This window comes from Myotis nattereri, assembly GCF_964212035.1.
Source record: "Myotis nattereri genome assembly, chromosome: 18".
Taxonomy (NCBI): Eukaryota; Metazoa; Chordata; class Mammalia; order Chiroptera; family Vespertilionidae; genus Myotis; species Myotis nattereri.
Genome location: NC_138093.1, coordinates 33188412 through 33207628, shown reverse-complemented (window position 1 = coordinate 33207628; position 19217 = coordinate 33188412). Strand labels below are relative to the sequence as shown.

At 51.6% G+C, this 19217-nt stretch overlaps 1 protein-coding gene across 1 annotated transcript; it reads right to left on the bottom strand.

The window, feature by feature from the left end:
• Positions 1-243: 243 nt before the first annotated feature.
• FCAMR (Fc alpha and mu receptor) lies at positions 244-18165 on the bottom strand (the record flags this gene model as incomplete). The annotated part of the gene is made up of 7 exons (XM_081113296.1): positions 244-413; positions 1433-1551; positions 2429-3172; positions 3720-4074; positions 8529-8589; positions 11380-11516; positions 18036-18165. The coding sequence occupies 7 exons, from the start codon at positions 18163-18165 to the stop codon at positions 244-246; spliced, it is 1716 nt and encodes a 571-aa protein (XP_080969422.1).
• Between the last annotated feature and the right edge of the window lie 1052 nt (positions 18166-19217).

Genomic DNA, 19217 nt, shown 5'->3' with positions numbered 1-19217 from the left:
CAAGAATGGAAATTTCACATTTTTCCTAGGTGACCTCCACCAGTGTTTAATAAATCCTTTCTTGAAGACTTTTTTGAGTCACACTGTCATCTTTGACTGTGGCCAATTCAGGACTTTGTAGGTCCAAGGATGGTCAGCCTTTGCTTCCCCAATAAAGCACCAGCTCCATTCGCTTCCTTTTGTACCGGAGGAGGAAGGATGAGAAGGGGTCATGGTGTTTGGTCCTGGGTATCCTTCCACTCCTCAGGGTCCAGGGTCCCTCTCTGGGACCGTCATGGTGGCACAGGCAGGAGAAGAACCATCTTGGAGTATCTTCCTCTCCACATGGGGCAGCTGATCTGGCTGGAGGCTCAGCTCCAGCAAATGTGTCACCTGAATCAAGGTGACTCCTGGGGCCTTTTCTGTCTCCTGAGCTGCAAAGACAGAGACACTGTGAGGGCAGTGGGTACTGAATTTGATTCCTCAAGAATCACCCCTATCCACCACAAGCTTTCAAGAGCATCCTGAGCCCTTAGGTTGACACAAATTGGGTCTGAGAATCTTAGCTTCCTCCACTCGCTCCCCAAAAAATCTCACCCTTTCTTTGCCAGATATAACACCACCAAGTTTAAACTCATTTTAGGGATCTTTAAACCTGAGCATGTTGCTGTAAGAGACTTTCAGATGAGCCATGCTGAGGGTGCAAACGTAGTCTGGTCCCACATCTGAGCCCTGCACTCCTGCTATCTGCTGCTGGGGTTGCTCATATGGTTCATACGCCTATGGTTGCCATAGGTCTTGCCATCTTCAGAAGAGCTTCTACTTAAGCTCTGGGATGCCACTGAGACATGAGGTGAAAGATGATTTTCCTGTTTGATAAAGAAACCAAGGCCAAAACCCCTGGCAATGGGCTAGGAGACACCTGATTGGTGGTGTTGCTCTTATATCAATCAGGGGCAAAGCAGATGTACAGTTCTTAGTTCATCCTAGCTTGATGCCTGTGTTGGTGGCCAGAGCTGTTTCATGCCTGAGGCACATAAAATAATAAATAAATCATATATACATATATATATATACATATATATATATATATATATATATATATATATATATATATATATGGCATGATGCATGAAATTTGTGCAAGAGTAGGCTTTCCTTCCCCACCTCCCCCACTCTGCCGGCACCTGCTTCCCTCTGGCACCTGGGACCTGGGCTTCCCTTGCAGCCCCGCTTCATCCGGAAGGTCGTTTTGTCTAATTAGCATATTGCACTTTTATTATTATAGATATATGAAGCCAAGACCAAGAATGGTTAAATGGCTCAGGCTAGAACTTACCATTTCTACATCTAGAAGTCCTGGCACCAACTTTGACCCAACCCTGTCCTGAGGGTGTCAGATGGGAGCAAGCCCCCTCCTCCCCACCCTTGGGGCTACTTAAACTCAACTCACAAGTCCTCTTTCTCTGCAGCTTCCTTTGCAATAGAACAAGGGCCACAAGCGCAAGTGGGCACAGCACCGTGGAAACAGGAGTCAGCATCCGAGAGATGTTTTTCTTTTCTGGAAAAGCACTGGAGTGCAGGTAGCAGGGGTGGGGAGAAGAGCACCAGACGTGTGAGATTAGAGTTGACTAAGAGACTGTAGACAATTTGGCCCTCAACCCTCATCTTATAGTTGAGAAGCTGAGGCCAAGGTGAGTTGGCTGTCCTCATTCCCATGACAGGTTAGTAGCAGAACTGGGACTAGAAGCCCTGTCTTCAGGTTCCCGAGCCCTGACTCCTTTTCCCAACTCCCCCACCTGTGTGGGCCCCTCTACTGAACTATCGTGGGAAAGAGGATTGGGTGAGAGTCAGGGAATCCAACCTTGGCATTTGGCTCTGCCACAATATTTCTTTGTGGTTTCAGCAAGTCACCTCCTCTCTAGAGCTTTTGTTCCCACCTTTTAAAAATAGTCCCACCCTAACATGTGTGGCTCAGTTGGTTGGGCTTTGTCCAATGCACTGGGAAGTTGCTGGTTCAATTCCCAGTCAAGGCCACATGCCTGGGCTGCGGCCTTGATCCCTGGTAAGGGGTGTGCAGGAGGCAGCCGATCGATGTTCTGCTCTCACTCAATGTCTCCCTCTCTCTTCCCCTCCTTTTCTCTCTTTCTAAAAAATCAATAAAAACTAATAAATAAATAAATAAATAAATAAATAAAATTTAAAAGTCCCAAAGTTTCCATTGTTTAGATTTTTCTTGAAAACCACATGAAAATACTGATTCTTCTAGCATGGACCTCGAATGAGGGAGGATGGATGATTTTCTGTCCCTTGCTCTTTACTGTCTTGTGGTTACAGAAGGAAAGAAATGAGTAGATGGAGACGGGCACAGGAGTCAGCTCACTGAGGGGAGCGCCAGAGGAAAGGGCAGATGTGGAACCCCAACCGACAGAAGGGTCTGGGGCTTTACCTCTTCTTGGAGGACCCCCTGCCTGGGGGCCTTAGGGGTCCTGCTACCAGGTCCTGGCTTGGTGCTGTTTGGGGACCACTGCCTCCAGCAGGCATGTCTAGGTCCCCTTCAGTGCTCCCTTCGGCAGATGACATCTCTGTGCTGGTGGGCCCCCAGGCCCACCCACCTGCAGCTCCAGTAGTCCCTTCAATGGAGCCCGGGGCTTGTGGCGTAGAAGCCAAGCTTGCTTCTTGGCGGGTTTCCCACACCAGTTTTTCTGAGGCCAGTGTTGATGGCCTGATGGACTTTATGATGGTCCAGGCTGTAGCCAGGGCTACTTTGACCCTTTCTGCTTCCTCTCTTGGCCTATTGGCCTCAGTGGTTGATTCTCTTCCCTCCTCTCTGGCCCCAGCTCTGTTTGTTGCTGAGCTCCTGGCGCCCCACAGCCAATCACGTTCCACTGTATCAGGCATCCCTCCGACTGCTGAAGCCGGACCATCCGGAATAGGGATGGTGGCCCAGCTGGAACTCTCTACCTGACTAACTGTCCCTGCAGCTACCAACCCAGGGGTTCCTGGGGTTTGCATTCCCTTAGCTGAAGCTGTTGTTCTTTTGCTGGTTTCTGGAGCCAGAGCAGCTCTGTCCCATTCTGTCCCCTGCCTTTCTATAGTCTGGGTGGTTCCTGGGGCCCATCTGTTGGTCGCTGGAGAGGCTGTTCCGAAGGATCTCCTGATGAGCTCACTGGCAGCTGACGTTGCTCTGGGGCTGGAACTGGGAGAGCCTGTGTGAAGAGCAGAAGGAAACATGGGAAGGCTATTTGCGGCCACAGGGTTTAGCAAAGGATGCCAGGCTGCAGGTGTTGGCTACATGCAATGCAACCTCACGAGGTGATACGGTCTTTGGCCAATCTGTTGGATAAAATTAAAATTTGGGAAAACCAGATGTATCCCCTAGTCTGTTGCAAATATTGACATTTGATGGTCCTATCTCCCCTTTTCTGCCCATGGCCGTAGGCAGCCGCATTATCCCATTCATTACTTTCTCGAAACTCTCCCTAAATGTACAGGCCACACATTGGCTGGGGGTGAGGGGGGGAGGGTAGGGGTGGGGGAGGGGGGGATGGCCAATGTGCGTCCAGTTGGGCAGTTCTCCCTGACAATGCCTTCCTTCTGATGGTGGTTTCCTTAGAGGTGAAGCCTTTTTCTCAAAGTCCTTGCCTCGCCCCAGCTTTCCCTCATCACCCCCTCGTGGTTGAAGCCCCCTGGGACCCCTTCCTTCCCTTACCCCTGTTTCCTGGCACCCGCTTCGTCACCTTGACTCACCCATTCCTGCGGAGACGGCCAGGTTCATGCTCAAGAACAGCATGTCGTTTCCGTTTCCGATGCCACAGCGGTAGGAACCCCCATCCTCCGGGGACAGCTGGGCCAGCCTCACCACAAACAGGCCGCTGTGCGGGAAGTCCGCCAGCGCCACGCGGCCCCTGTAGCGACCGTGCGTGTAGTGGTTGGTGGACACAATGGTGTGGCAGAGCCACGTCAGGGGGCTCAGGCGGCACCAGTACTTCCGCTGGTGCCTATTGATGGACGTGGGGGTGTAACGACACTGGATGGTGACAGAGCCCCCAGGCTCCCCAGACACCAGCCTCGGGCCCTTCAGCGCATTGGCAGCTGCAGGCAGAGAGAGCAAAGTCTCAGGAGAGGGAGTGTCATGTTCAATCCAGCTCCACACTCTGCAGGATTAGGGGGCAGGTGAGAAAACGCCTCCTTAAAAGTGAGGCAAGAAGAATCAATATAGAAACATCAGAACTTAGCCCCCGGGCGAGGAGTCGTCTCAAGATCTGGCATGAAGCCACATCCAAGGCCCCATCTGAGAGATGAGCACACAAGAAGCACCTTAGCCACCACTTAGCCCACACTCCTCGTGCGCCAGGTGTTGGCACACAAGTCCGTGCAGGGCCTGGCTTCCTTCCGCTGGGCTCAATGCAGATGTTTAAAAGGCTGCCATCTAAGCACGCGTAAGAGGGCAGAGGGGACATCTGGTAGAGGACTGCGGTGTATTTGCATGAAACGTAAAGAGAAATGTTCAATAGTAAGATCAGATCAGCGCGCTTTCTGCTGAAATGGGGGAGGGGGGGTTGGGCGTGGGGAGGGGACTGAAACACAAGGATTCTGGGCGGCATGGCGGGTCTCTCCCCAGACCAGGGGTTGCAAACGTGTTCACACTGGCCACCTTTTTGTAGAAACGGACACAACCACGGCCACGTCAAGGCCCAGAGGCCGGTAGTGTGACTATGTCTGCTTTGGCAATAGGCGTAAACCCCAGTCGAACCACCGCATGTGGCCTGTTTACTGAATGCCTTAAATTTGATCGGTGCCAGCAGAAACAATGCTTATTCTTTCTCTTTCTGCCTCTTCATCCTCGCTCTGTGGACTTCTCTGCTCCTTGATACAATCTCAGGCATGCTTTCACACATGGTGACTTTCACAGTCTCACCTAGGTGAGAGAAGCTCAGCCTAGACTGGTTGCATATGTACAATCATGGAACCAGTCCAGTCCAAAGACTGTTTCCACCTCCACTCTCTGACCCAACAGAAGCTTTTCTCTTTCTTTCTCCCAGTTAGGATTGGAGGCCTGTGTGGAGGAAGGGGACCTTTGCGGGTCTCTTGCTTTGCTCTACCCCCAGCTGCTCTTTTAGGCCCCTCTGGGAGTGGATATGGAGGAGAGCAGAGAGAGGGACAGTGGGGGTCTGCTCTGGTGCCCTCTGGACATGCAAATGGACAGAGCAGCTTCCTTCTCTGCTGCCTCTCAGGTCTGTCCATGCCTCAGGCTGTAGTCCCTTCCTTGTGAGAACTGCCTCTCTGGCTGGCCTCCTGGGATCCCACCACCTCCAAGCTTACGGCTTCTGGCCACCTGGGGCATGTTGTGGGCAGTCTCCTCTGGGCGGCCCTCTTGGTGGAGGCCCTGGGCCAGGTCCTTTCTGCAGGTCCCACATGTGCTCACAGGAAGCACACCTGTGTCCTGCTGTCAGAGGAAACGTGGACATACGACAAGCTTGTGGAGCGCCTTTCTAGAAGTCCCTTCGAACCTGGTTTCACGTGGCTCCCACGGTGAGCTCTTCTACCCTCAGATGGCTATGTGGTGGTTACTGTGGGAACAGCCAGCTTTGCAGTCTCTCTCCACAGTCTGACACAGTGGATCAACATCTATCCATTGATTCTATGTCTTTAGCGCCTCTGAACCCAAGAAAGTTCAGTTTAACATCCTGTTGCGAGGACTGGCTATATAATTTGCAGGCCCATTGCAAAATGGAAATATAAGACCCCTTGTTCAGAAATGACAGGGTCCCATGTGACTGCACAGGGCGTGTGCCCATGAAGCAGGCCCTGTTTGTTGCACGTGTCTTGAGGAATAATCATAGGAAGAGTCAAGGTCATAAATGCTATGGACGCACCAATAGTCAGTGTAGGTTTAACTAAACGACCAACTATCAACCATGCCCCTATTAATAAGATTAAATGGCAATTTATCATTAAAAGGCAAGAAAATTCACAATTACAAACAAGGACCTTCTCAGGACAACAGTGATGGTGGCCTGATAAAGGGCTCCTCCCCCAGATTTCAGGAACTCTCGTGATCAGCACGTGGCATGTGTGAGAGGCGCTCTGCCCGTCAATCAGCAGGATGGGGCAGTCCGACTTTGCTGTGGGAGGCTGATTAAGAATCCTGAATCTACCCTGGCTGGTTTTGCTCAGTGGTTAGAGCGTCGGCCTGCGGACTCAAGGGTCCCAGGTTTGATTCCGGTCAAGGGCATGTACCTTGGTTGCGGGCACGTATCCAGTAGGGAGTGTGCAGGAGGCAGCTGATCGATGATTCTCTCTCATCGATGTTTCTAGCTCTCTATCCCTCTCCCTTCTTCTCTGTAGAAAATCAATAAAATATATTTAAAAAAAAATAATCCCAAATCTACTTGGCAATGAACACTTTTTCTTTTCTTTTTTTAAATATATTTTATTGATTTTTTACAGAGAGGAAGGGAGAGGGATAGAGAGTTAGAAACATCGATGAGAGAGAAACATCGATCAGCTGCCTCCTGCACACCCCCTACTGGGGATGTGCCCACAACCAAGGTACATGCCCTTGACTGAAATCGAACCCGGACTCTTCAGTCCGCAGGCCGACGCTCTAGCCACTGAGCCAAACCGGTCAGGCAACACTTTTTCTTTTAATAATACTGAATGTTACTGGCCCTTAACTCATTTGATGGATTACTGATGAATAGCTCCCAGTTATCTATAATTAAGGTATTTGGGGTTTTCTTAATGGTCCCCTGTGAAAATTAAAGAAAGGACTAGTGTTTCAGTAGGAGTGGGGTGCCCACTTGGGGTCCCTGATGCAAACTCTCTGCCCTTCAGGGGCAGAGGTGCCCTGCTCTCGTTCACCCACAATGTCCCAGCAGTTGTCCGTAGCTGTGGCTTCTACTAGGGAGGGTGAGTGAGGCCTGTAGTTGGAGGAGGCCCTGGACTGAGCAGGACTTGGCAGGACTTGGCCTCAGACGACGCAAAAGGTCCGTGGGGTTATCCCTGCACTGGCTCTCTTCTCCCACCAACAAAGGTGTGAGAAACGTGTGTGTGTGTGTGTGTGTGTGTGTGTGTGTGTGTGTGTGTTTCCCTGGCCAGGAGGTGCGGCCTGGAGGGAAGAGAGCCAACCCACTGCCATCTGAGATGAGGGTCTGCTATGTGAGGGGCCACAGCAGAACCTGGGCACAGGGAAGAGATGGGCCAGCAGGGGCCATGTAAGGGTCCACAGAGGCACCTCCAAGAGGAAGGGTCAGCTCTAACCCCCTCCCAGGCCATCCCATCACCAGAGTCCCTGTCTCTGCCTCTTCTCCCTCCTGCCGCTGTGACCCTGGTGGGGTTCAAGTGGCAGCTGCCAAGACAGGGGGGGAGGGGGAGGGGAATAGAGGAGGAGGCCACCCCAGACCCCTTCCTGCCTTTCTGACCGCAGGCTTTGGGCGCATGAGGGGCCATATTTCTGAATGAAGATTAAAATGCTGACTAAGATGTCTTGCTGGCCACTTAAAATTATTACATTTAGCGTGTTTGAAACTTAAAGGAATGAAGTTAGGACTATTATCTACATGTCAGCAGAAAAATCATGGGCTGCCTGAGTTTTCATTTGGGGACATGGGGAGTCAGTTCCTCCTGATAAATTATAGGGAGCGGTGAGAGATTAAAGAAATGGTATGATTTATCAGAGAATTCTTGCTCAAATATTAGCTATCTTTGATTCATTAAAACTCTGATTTGTTTATAAGCCAAAAACAGTTGTTAATTTTTTGTTGGCATTACCATAACATTTTCATCTGTTCGTTCATCCAGCAGTTACTTGCTAACAATTTGTTAGCATCTACTTGGGCCAGGTTCTAGGTACCAGCACTCTAGGCACATTCCTTAATGGCTCCCTCTTGCCATCAAATAAAGTCCAGAAACCACAGCATGACAACAGGCCATTCATCACCTGAGCCTGATATGTACCTGGACAGCCTCACCTCACCCCCTGCTAGTGCCTTTAGGGCAGAAACTCTGCCTTACATCCATTTGTCCCTAGTGCCTGGCACATGGCAGGCTCTCCATAAATATATATCAACTATGTAAGTATTTGCATAGACACAATTTTTATTTATCTATCTAGGTTTTTTTTATAGACTCTAACTCTCTTGTACTGGGCCTTGTTGTAGAGTAAGTGGCCATAGGGCCGTGCTAGTTTTTTTTTGCACATCCTGGAAACTTGGCCTTGCAAATGCAGCCAACTTCCAGTCATTACATTGAATGGAAGAGGGCAGAGAGTAGGGAACATCAGAACAGCGAATATTCTGGAAGCCATCAAGTCAGGCATGTGCCTTCTCCTGGGAGCTCTCGGCTTCCTCACTCCCCCAGGGCCCAGATCTGACCACCCCCTGGGCCCGCTGCATGGCCTTGGATGCCAGGAGAGAAAGCCACGGCGGTGCCCTAACTGCTGAGGGAGCATTGACTGCCATCGAGGTGCCCGCCAGGAGTCTCCGTAGCCTGGAAGGCTCGGGTCTGGCTTTGCAAGCTCTGCATCTGGGCTGTTTGGGACTCACCTTGCAGCAGGCACAGTATGAGGGCCACCTGCCTTTTCCATCCTGCCCTCTGGTTGGCGACCTGCAAAAAACACTGCAAATGAAGAGGCCTGAGAAGGAGGAAGCGAGCAGCTGGGGTGAGCAGCAGTGGGCCTGGGTTCAGCACCTTCTAGCTTTGGGGGCTCGGTCTGCTCAGTGTGGGCCGGGATGGACATCTCTAAGAGCAGGACAGGGGCCACCCTCTCTGAGCAAAGCTGGACGCTGTCTTCACACGGCCAAGCATGCATGCTTGGCCTGGGCACTGCCACCAAGGCTACCACTTCCCTACTTGGCCGTTTCTGTGTTCAGAAGAGGCGGAAGGCCCTCTGTGGCATTCCACCCTCTACACCCACTTGGCAGTGGGAGCTCTGGGTTTGGGGAGCTCTGGGTGTGGGGAGCTCTGAGTTTGGGGAGCATGGTGCAGGGGAAAGACCATATGCTGGAGGTTTAACCCTTAGTGGCCCTGTGGGAACTGGACAAGGTTACTCTGTGTCAGGGACTGGTCTCCCCTCCAGGGAAAGAGAGTGCTCATATGGGGTTGTTACACAACACCAATGAGATTGCGTTGGAAGTGCCCACAGTGTGCCTGGTACAGAGCAGTGCCCTCCCCCCCTCTCCCGTCCCCTTTTCTTTTGTGGAACAGATTTCTCATGGGAAACTTTGTGCTCCGCTGATCGTGTGCCTCTGGTCGGTAACAAGGAGTTAAAAATGAACTCTCAGCCCGAGGATTGTCTGCACGAGGGTCTTATTCTGTGTCTTCTCCACAGCTTCTAGAAAGCTCTCCCTGTCCCCCCATTTGCACCTATCTTCCCTGTGGTGTCTCCCACTGGCCTGGGGAGCTCCTTGCAGACAGGGCTGGGTCTCCTCTGTCCACCTCCAGGCTCTGAAGCGGGATCCAGCTCAGTGTGGGCAGCTGCTGCGGACAAGACCCGACCACTCTTGATAGACCCCATACTGAGCATGGCAATGGACTCTTAGTGCCTGCCGATTCAGAAGACAGTGCACATGGTGCTTCTTTTGTACCCTCCATGGTTTCCATGGATGCTTTTCGATGAAAAATCTGGTCTTTGACTCTATCTACTGCCTGCAGTTCCTGGGACCTACCGATAACCAATAAGGCAAACTGCCCTGGCTGGTGTGGCTCAGTTGGTTAGAGCGTCATCCCACAATCCGAAAGGTTTCGGGTTCAATCCTCTGGTGGAGCACATATGGAAAGCAGCCAGTAGATGTTCTCTCTCAGATTGATGATTCTCTCTCTCTCTCTCTCTCTCTCTCTCTCTCTCTCTCTCTCCCCCCCCCCCCCCCTTTCTCTGGAATCAATGAGCATATCCTTGGGTAAGGATTTAAAAAAAAAAAAGACAGACTAAAGAGCCATTGTTTTCTCCTTCCTGCTCTCACATCCCACACTAATGCTAAGAACAGGCTCTGCAAGCCCGCGGCCTGGCCCATGGGCAGGAGCCTCCTGCCCCCCCCCGCCCCAACTGAACCTCTGAGCTACACGAGGTCACTGGCCAGTCCGGGACACAGGCTATAGGAGGAGAAAAGGGAATGGAGGAGAGGGGACAGGAAGAAAATCAGAGAAAATAAGAGCAGGGGGAGAGGAAAGGAAGGGTGGGAGTTGAAAGAAAAAAGAGAGGAGAGAACACGAGAAAAGTAGAACCCTAGGTTTGCCCGATAGCTGCACATTGCACGGCAGCTTGGCTCTGCCGGCCTATCCAGGTAGAGCCCCGAGTGTGGTCGGATTTGGAGAAGTCTAGGGGCTCCTCATGCCCGCTCTGTGCCCTCCTTCAGCAGCCCTCCTGTCTTGGGCACAGCCTTGGGCCTCCCCTGCCTCCCAGAGCTCCGGCTTCCTGCCCTGGCCTGGAGGCTCCCCCAGGTGTGCCCGCACCCAGTCCATTGTTTGATTAATGTTCTCCGAGCTCAGGCTCATTCTGAGGCTGGCACCGGGCCCCCAGTTTCCCTAAAGAGCCAAGTGCTGACGCTGCACGCATTGGGGCCAATTTCTTCGGGGGCACAGTGGGGCCGCGTCTCTGCCTCGAAGGGGCAATGAGGAAGCACAGCATAGAGATTAAATGTCCCTGGGCAGTTATCAGCCTTGATTGGAGGCTGCAGGATAATGCAGCACCATGTCGTGGACCCTGCCAATGACCTCCAGACAACCTTTTCCTGGGCAGGGAGCCGCGCTCAGCAGCGGGCCGCGGGCCTGTGACAGCGCACGGCTTCTCAGGCGACGAGGGATGCTCAGGGCCTCTCTTGTCCCTCAATCCTGCTGGGAGGAGCACCTAGCTCACCTGCAGCACAGGCTGGTGTATGGCCCCCTACACCCCCCCCCCCCGCCCTCCTGAGAGCCACTTCTCTCCTATCCTCCCAGCCCTGGGACAGCACCCAAGGAAGGAGGGAGCCAGTGAGGTGTAGATGGAAGCGAGCAGAACACAACCAGGATTAAGGAGGGTCCGCCTTGCCCGTCCGTGGCTGACGGAATGGCCTTGCGCAATGCGCCTTCCATCTCCGCTGCTACAGCGGAAGAGCACTGATCGCAGGCTCTCCAAGTTTCCTTGGCTTTCTAGCATTTGTTGGTTCTACATGATGCAAGGGGCCTCCAGGGAATCGCCGTCTGGTGGGAGGGAGAGTGGGAGTGAGCAGAAGAGGAGGGGGGAGGAGGAGAGGCTGAGCCCTGCACTCCAGAGTCTTCCCTGGCCTTCTTGGGGGGATGGTGGGGAGGGAGGCCCAGCTGCTCTGGGAAAAGCACTTGACAACCCCCCACTGCAGCTCAGCACCCACATTCCACACTCGGAGACCAGGCCCGACCTCTGGGGAGAAAGCCTCATCTCACCTTTTGTCCTCCAGGCGTGGCGGGGGCCTCTCCATCCATCTCGGTCCGGAAATAAAGTCCACTTGCACTTTCCTCTTTCTCTCTTTGAGATGCCGGTGGTTGGACCTCTTCTAGCTTCTTCTCTTGAGACCTGCAGACTGAGGAGGCAGCACGGGCTGGGAAGTGGCCAGAGGCAGCCCTAAGGATGGAGGTGCAAGCGCAGCTCTGCCCTCACCCCCACCCTCGCCTCAAGTCCCTTCGCCCTGGGCCTCGGGTTTTATCCCATGAAGAGGGAGCCGGTCCTGGCCCCTTGGTCTCGCGGTCCCTGATTTCTGTAGAACTTCTGGAGCAGTGACAGTCGTTTCAAAGAAAACACAGTGGTCATAGCCATCCACCACTTGTCACCCCTCCAGTCCCGGGTCCCAGACCTGTCAGGATGCTCCAGCTGAGCCAGCCCATGCAAGTGATGCAACCCCCGGGCAGGAGAGAAAATTCAGGAGAGGAATTCCCCGGCTGACTGGGGGCAGCTGGTGCTTTCGAGCTGACCTGGGCCCTTGGACTTCCCTGCAGGGGCCGTTTGGGTCACTGACCAGTCCAGCTGCTCGCTGGCAGTGACTAAGTCATGCCCTGGACAAAGCCCCACACAGCGAGGAGACGACCTCGTGGAAAGAGGGCGCTAAGTGTGGCTTGTCTGGCTGGATGACACGCTTGGAAAATCCCCCAATATTTCCCTTTGGAAAGATTTCATGGGTGGGTTTTGTCTCCTACAAGATATGACCTGCCTGCTCTGCTGGTGTTAAGCTGACCTCTCAGTGGAAGGCACAGCCCAAGCCCTCAGCAGCCGAAGGGCTCCTGGGACAGAGCTGCTGCAGACTGGAGTTCACCAGGACTCTCGCTGACAACGTGGCACCCTTGGGCCAACGAGGAAGGACCCTTCTTCCTTAAGTAAAAGAACTTGAGCGGGTACATTGCTGCACAATTTGAATAAACACAGTGACAGCGTGTACTCTCTATGCATTTCCCCATCCAAGTAGGACGACAGGTTGGGGTGGGGGTAGGGAGTCTCTGAAATCAAGGAAAGGAGCAACTGCCCAGGACGCCTGGGCTGGGACGAGGTGGTCTCGTGCATGTGTGTGCCCGGGAGCGCGCACAGGTGCCTGTGCCACTGTCCCAGGGCTTGGCTGGGCGCCCCAGTCTGGAGGTCAGCCTCAATACTCGGCCTCCCATGGACATTAGGCCTCAGCTACGGCATGAGCGGCATCCCCAGAGCGAGGCGCGCTTGCTCAGGCGCAGGGCTTGTCAGAGGCTGTCCTAGGACGGAATGACCCTGTGCAGGGGGAGGAGGGCTTAACGCCTGGCGAGGTGCCCCCCTCCCAGCTCCTCGGGGAGCCGCCTGGCATTTCGGTTGATCGATCCATGGGTTGATCACTAGACTTTGGAATCAGATTCCCTCCAAGTTAATATCGCAGCAACCCTCCCTTTTTACTGAGAAAGTGATTAGAGTCAGATTGTTTACCCTCCTTGAGCCTTGTTTTCCTAATCTGTAAAACGAGAGGCGATAGCACCTACCTCATAAAGTTATTATGGGGAAGAAGTGTGATAATCAGAAAACATTAGCTGATAAAACGTAACAGTTCAGCTTGCAGCAGCAGGAAGCTGGTGTTTGTCTGGTAATGATCAAACCTTTAAAAAAAAAGTCCTTTTTGCCCGGCCGGCGTGGTTCGGTGGTGTGAGCGTCGACCTATGAACCAAGAAGTAACGGTTCGATTCCTGGTCAGGGCACATGCCCGGGTGGTGGCGGGCTCGATCCCCAGTGAGGGGTGTGCAGAAGGCAGCCCATCAATGATTCTCTCTCATTATTGATGTTTCTCTCTCTCTCTCTCTCTCCCTTCCTCTGAAACCAATAAAAATATATATATTTTTAAAAGTCCGTTTGAAGGCTTTCATCTGTTCAGAAGTCTGCCACTTTCTGACATTTCTTTGTTCTTTTGCCATTTTATTATTTTGGCATTGGAAAGATTAAAAAGAAATCAATCGGGGACATGTCTGAATTGGTTTTGTATATTAAAATAAGTATCTATGAAATGTGTATTATCTTATAAACAGTGCAGTCCTTTTACACCCCTGAGGCTGTCTTTTCTATCTTTTTTACTTTTGGACGCTTTGAAGACTATTTAGTTACTAAAGACACCAGGTAACGCCAGTTAGTTGTGAGGCGCTGGGCCAGTTTCCAGGGCCTTGTCCCCGAGCCTGGACGGCTGAGCTTGGAGCTTTAAGGGCGATAACACTGCACTGGCTTCTTCTCCTGGGGGTACATCTTGCCCAGCACAAAGCCACAGGTGGCCTTTATTTCATTTTGTTTAGTTTTATTGTTAATCCTCACCCAAGTATATTTTTTTCATTGATTTTTAGAAAGAATGGAAGGAATGGGGAGAGACACAAAGAAAGAAACATTAATGTGAGAGAGACACATCGATTGACCCCGGGGCTCAAGCCTGCAACCAAGGTACGTGCTCTTGACTGGAATCGAACCGGGGACCCTTCAGTCCCAGGGTCGAAGCTCTGTCCACTGAGTTAAACCAGCCAGGGCCAGGTGGCCTCTTTACAAAGGCTCATGACACTGTGATCTTCTGATTGCAGGTCCCAGACTCCAGGAAACGGCTAAGTAATAAATACTTAGACCAAATGCCAGCTTTGGGAAGAGCTTTATCCACTCCCCATCCCGGTTTTAGCAAAGGATTTTACCTGCAAATAGGCACACAAGGGTGAAAATCAGCAGGCAGAACACTAACCAATGCAAGGAAAGCCCTTTGTGGTATAAAACGATCCATATTGATCCCTTCTCTTTCCAAAATGTTTCCTGGTGAATAAATTAAGAGCAACGTACAGAGACGTATTCTGCATCGACGTGGCTGGCACTCAAAGCTTACATTCCTCCTTATACATCATCACAAAGTTTCCTGCTTACTCTGCCCACGTATTTGAGCTTTTTTCTGTCCTTGCTATTTGTGGGAGAGATGGACCCCTCCCCCCACATCCCAATTCCTCACCCAAGCTCTGGTCAGAATACCGAATGCAGAAGAAAACACTGTTTAAAGACACTTGGGTTACTACAAGTCCTACAAGTCTTGATCATTTACTTAGAAATTCCTAGAAGAATGTAACTATGACACTTGTCACTCCTCCAAACGATACCAGAAGGAAGTATTTGTACAGCACAAATAATCATATCAGAGTCGTCCCCCCCCATTACCTATGATTTCACTTTTTGAGGTTCAGTTACCTGCAGTCAATTGTGGTCTGAAAAGATTAAGCGGGAAATTTCAGAAATAAACAATTCATACTTTTAACATATATATAGAGAGATCTCGGAGAGGAAGGGGGAGAGAGAGAGAGACAGAAACATCAATGATGAGAGAGAATCATTAATCAGCTGCCTCCTGCACGCCCCCTACTGAGGATCCAGCCCACAACCTGGGCATGTGCCCTGATTCATGGATCGACGCTTAACCACTGAGCCACACCAGCTGGGTCAATTCATACGTTTTATATTGCGCACCATTCCGAGGAGTGTGGTGAAATCTTGCGCTGTCCTGCTCTATCGCAGGTGGGACGTGAATCCTCCCTGTGTCCAGCGTCTCCACGCCACAGACACTCTCTCCCAATAGTCACCTAGTATTTGCCATCTTGGTTACTACATGGACTGACTAGGTATCAAAGTGCTTGTGTTTAAGTCACCCTCATAATAATCTAACGCTAAGTCCCATGCCTACATCACTGACCTCACTTTATCTCATCACCTAGGTATTGTGTCATCTCACATTATGACAAAACTAGAGGCCCGATGCACGAAATTCATGCAAGAGTAGGTCTTTGTTCCCGTGGCTTCCAGCATCGGCTTCCCTCTGGCACCCGGGACCCGGGCTTCCCTTGCAGCCCCGGCTTCATCTGGAAGGACTTCCGGTCTAATTAGCATATTACCCTTTTATTATTATAGATGAAGAAGGGTGAGTACAGTACAATAAGAGATTTTGAGAGAGAGACAAAGAGAGACCCCATTCACATAACTCTTATTCTAGTATATTGTTATAAATGTTCTATTCTATCATTAGTTATTATTGTTAATCTCTTCCTGTGCCCACTTTATAAATTAAGCTTTATCATAAGTATGTATGGGTAGCAAAATACATAATATAGAGAGAGTTTGATACTCTCTGTGGTTTCAGGCATCCACGGGGTGTCTTGGAACGTATTCCCCTGTGGATAACAGAAGACTGCTGTCCAACAGCACTCAGCAGGTTTGACAACCTCCGCCATCATGTGGCTGATAGTAAAGACTGCAATCCAGCACCATTAACACCCCTCCAGACACAACAGGCATTCAGAGGCGGCAGGAGAGCACTGTGGTTTATGTCCACACACACGGCTGATTAAAGCACAGGGTACAGAACCCTATCTCATTTCCTAGAACATAGGGGCATGTTGTCTAAGGCCTCCGCTCACACTCATCTCCACATGTTTTGGGGGACAAAATTCAACCCAATAACAGGGACAAAAGGAGGAAAGAAAAGAGCTGACAAAGTATCCCCTGGAAAACAGTTGTTGGACACACCTGAGCAGTCTGTACCTCCCAACCTCAGAAGCTGCTGGGAGCAGGGTCCTTCCCAGGCTGTCCCCGAAAATGCTTGAAACAAGTCTGATTTTACGAGCTGAGAGAGGCCAGCTTTTCACAGCTGCCAGTACGGTCGTGCCATCTGTCCCACGACAGGGGACGGACCAGGTGATCCCCCACAAATCCTTGCATTTTAAGGCACCCTCGCTGTGTTAGCTTTATTTCCAGAGCTGTACTGGGCTACCCCAGGGACCCCTTTCTCTGCCACAGACTCTGGAACCTCCCACAAGCTGCGGTACTTTTTCAACTGTGAGAAGATGCTGCCACCTTGTGGCTGAAAGATGCCATGGCTCCAGTGACCATGTACCATTACTCAGACTAGGACACTTTTTAAAAAAAATATATTTTATTGATTTTCCACAGAGAGGAAGGGAGAGGGACAGAGAGTCGGAAACATCGATGAGAGAGAAACATCGATCAGCTGCCTCCTGCACACTCCCTACTGGGGATGTGCCCGCAACCAAGGCACACGCCCTTCACCGGAACTGAACCTGGGACCCATGAGCCCACAGGCCGACGCTCTATCCACTGAGCCAAACCGGTCAAGGCAAGACTAGGACACTTTTTAAAGTGAAAAGGGGCACTTTTAATGATTGTGGTGGGACAGCAGGTGTGAATAGAAACGATCTTAATTGTTCACATTAGGGGAATGATCATTTTTTAAATTTATAAAACAATTTATTTTTTGAACTTTTCCTTCTTCAGAGCCGGCCATTCACCTTCCTGTGTAGCCAGACTGCTTCACGGTTCCTTTCTTTCCGCATCCGCATCTGTTCCGTGACTTCGGAGAGCTGCATCCCAGCCGGGAGCTGGTTGTTTTTGCGGGATGTTTCCAGCCGGTCCTTTAAATTCACGGTTATGTTTGTGGGTCAGCCTTTTCCTTTCTTGCTCCTCCTTCCTGCTTCCCTATTTTGTTCCAAACTTGAGGACTTGACCAGCAGGGGGTGCCGAGTACCAGTGGCACCGGCTGGCTCTGCTCACAGATCCCTGGCTGCCAGCACTTCCCTTGGTTTTCCTTTTCTGTTCCTCAGCTTACAGACAGCTGCTGGAGCCCGAGCTGCAGTGGCCAGGCGCGGTGTCAGGAGGGTTTCCAGGGGCCTCACCATGCCATGAAAGGATGGCCACAGGCCATACATGAGCACACGGCTTTTTACCTGAGCCAGACAGCCTTGGCTGGGCCTCCAGTCCCCTGGCCGGTGCAGGGAGAGGTTTCTCCTTGGCCATGATGCCATGGCCTCCTTCTCACACACCAGGAGCAACTCCCAGCTCTTCCCATGTGCTCTGAAAGGCTGCATCAGAGCATGAGCTTGGCTTGGCTTGTTTGGAGCTGCTATGCAAAGAACCCCAAGCAGAAAATTAGTCAGCTTGGGTCGAACCTCTGAGACAGAGACACGTGGTCCGGGAGCACACAGCGCACCAAGAGATCCCTCCCGGCCTCTTGGAGACACAGGACGCGGCACTGTGCGAGCAGCTGGCCATCACACCAGAGCAGGAGCCACGACGGGGAGCCAGAAGTCAGGGCTGAAGACAGCACCCCCCCCCAACATTCAAATAAATGGGCACGTCCAACCCTGAAATGTTTCTGGGGCTTTCTCCTCAGTCACCCCTTCCATCTCCTGCGAGGCATCTCGGAGGACGAACTGTAAGAAACATCTGGCAACAAGCATAGAACTGTGCAACCACCTTATCCATTACCCCAAGGCCTGGGAGGTCATCTGTAGCCAAATCTCCAACATATTCCAAAAGAAAGCCGGCCAGCGTTCTACCGTAGCTTTGTGTCTGGCTGTGAGACTTGGGTGGTTGTATTTCTGAATTTGCTCCATCACCAAAAGCTCTCTTCCACCGGTTTTCCTGATAATAAAGATTTCCGTTCCCTATGGGACTCAGGAGCTGCCAACGAATAGGCAGCTCGGTTCTGGCGGCTCCTCGAGCTTCCTCACCCTCACTGTTGGCCTTTTCCAGGAGTCTGCCGCTGCTCTCCTAGGCCTCTGACTCTCCTCCTCACCGCCTTCCTTAGATTCCAGGTCCCAGGGCCTCTCTGAGCCGCCACTGTCCCCTGCGACCCCCTCGCCCACCCCTTCCTCCTCGTCCTGCCCATCACTGGCTCCCCGGCTTTGCTCTTCCTTGACGTTCATCTTCCCGTCTCAGTAAGAAAGCAAACACCTGTCAACCCTGTCCAATCCGAAGCCACCGCTGAAGTCATCTGCTGACATATGCTTTGGTTTCTTAATATTTTCATCCTCGTCCTTTCCAAGAATTTTTCGGAGTCCTTCAGCCTCCAGCCTCTTGAGCTGCCTCTGGTCCTGCCCATCCTTTTCCGCTTCCACCGTTCGAGGGCTGTGCCTTCATTCAGAGCCAAGCTCCCGACCCATCATGCCATATGCACCAGGCCTGGGGTTCTCCTTTTTATCTCCGACTCAGGTGCTCTGGGGGCCGGGAGAGACAGCTTCTTTCCGGTCTTGGTCCAGCTTCCCCAGAGCATCTGCTCCTTAAACTCGTCTCTCCCTCTTCTCTTGCTTTGGCTTCGCAGTGAGCTCTTCAATCAGTTCTTTGTGAGCTTTATCAAGGTCTTCTAAGGAGCTCGCCGCCTCCAAAACGGGCCGCCATCAGCTTGACTCCGTAGGAGAATGATGACATAAAACACAGGACAGTCACTTGAGGGGGATACAGTCAATGACAATAATAACGGTTGTTGTGAGACGTGAAGAAACCTTGTACCATTGTAGCGTGTATGAATCTTACCTGCATACCCAATTGTGCCAAAATAGTAACTTAAATTTTCTATAGCGAGACGTACTTTCTTTCTCAAGCCCCTGGACCCTGTGTGTCCTGCCCCCGGTGTGCTCCAGGGGCAGATCCTGGCAGTTCCGGGCAATTCAGTCTTGTCACGCCCTCCTGCCGGCGCTTGCTTTCCCAAGCCCTGTGCCCGGTAGTTTGCCATTACCTGCTCTCGCTGGCACCCGCCGGATGCCCACTGACTCCTCCCCTCTTTGGTCCTTGGTCCCTGCAGAACCTGTGTGCCCTCCGATCCTTAATGCAGAAGTTTCTAGTCTGTACGTCTAGTTTATACAGTTGGCCCTTGAACAACACAAGCTTGAATGGCGAGGGTCCAATTATCCATGGATTTTTTTCTTTCTTTTCATTTTTAAATATATTTTTATTGTTAATAGTATTACAGATAACTCCC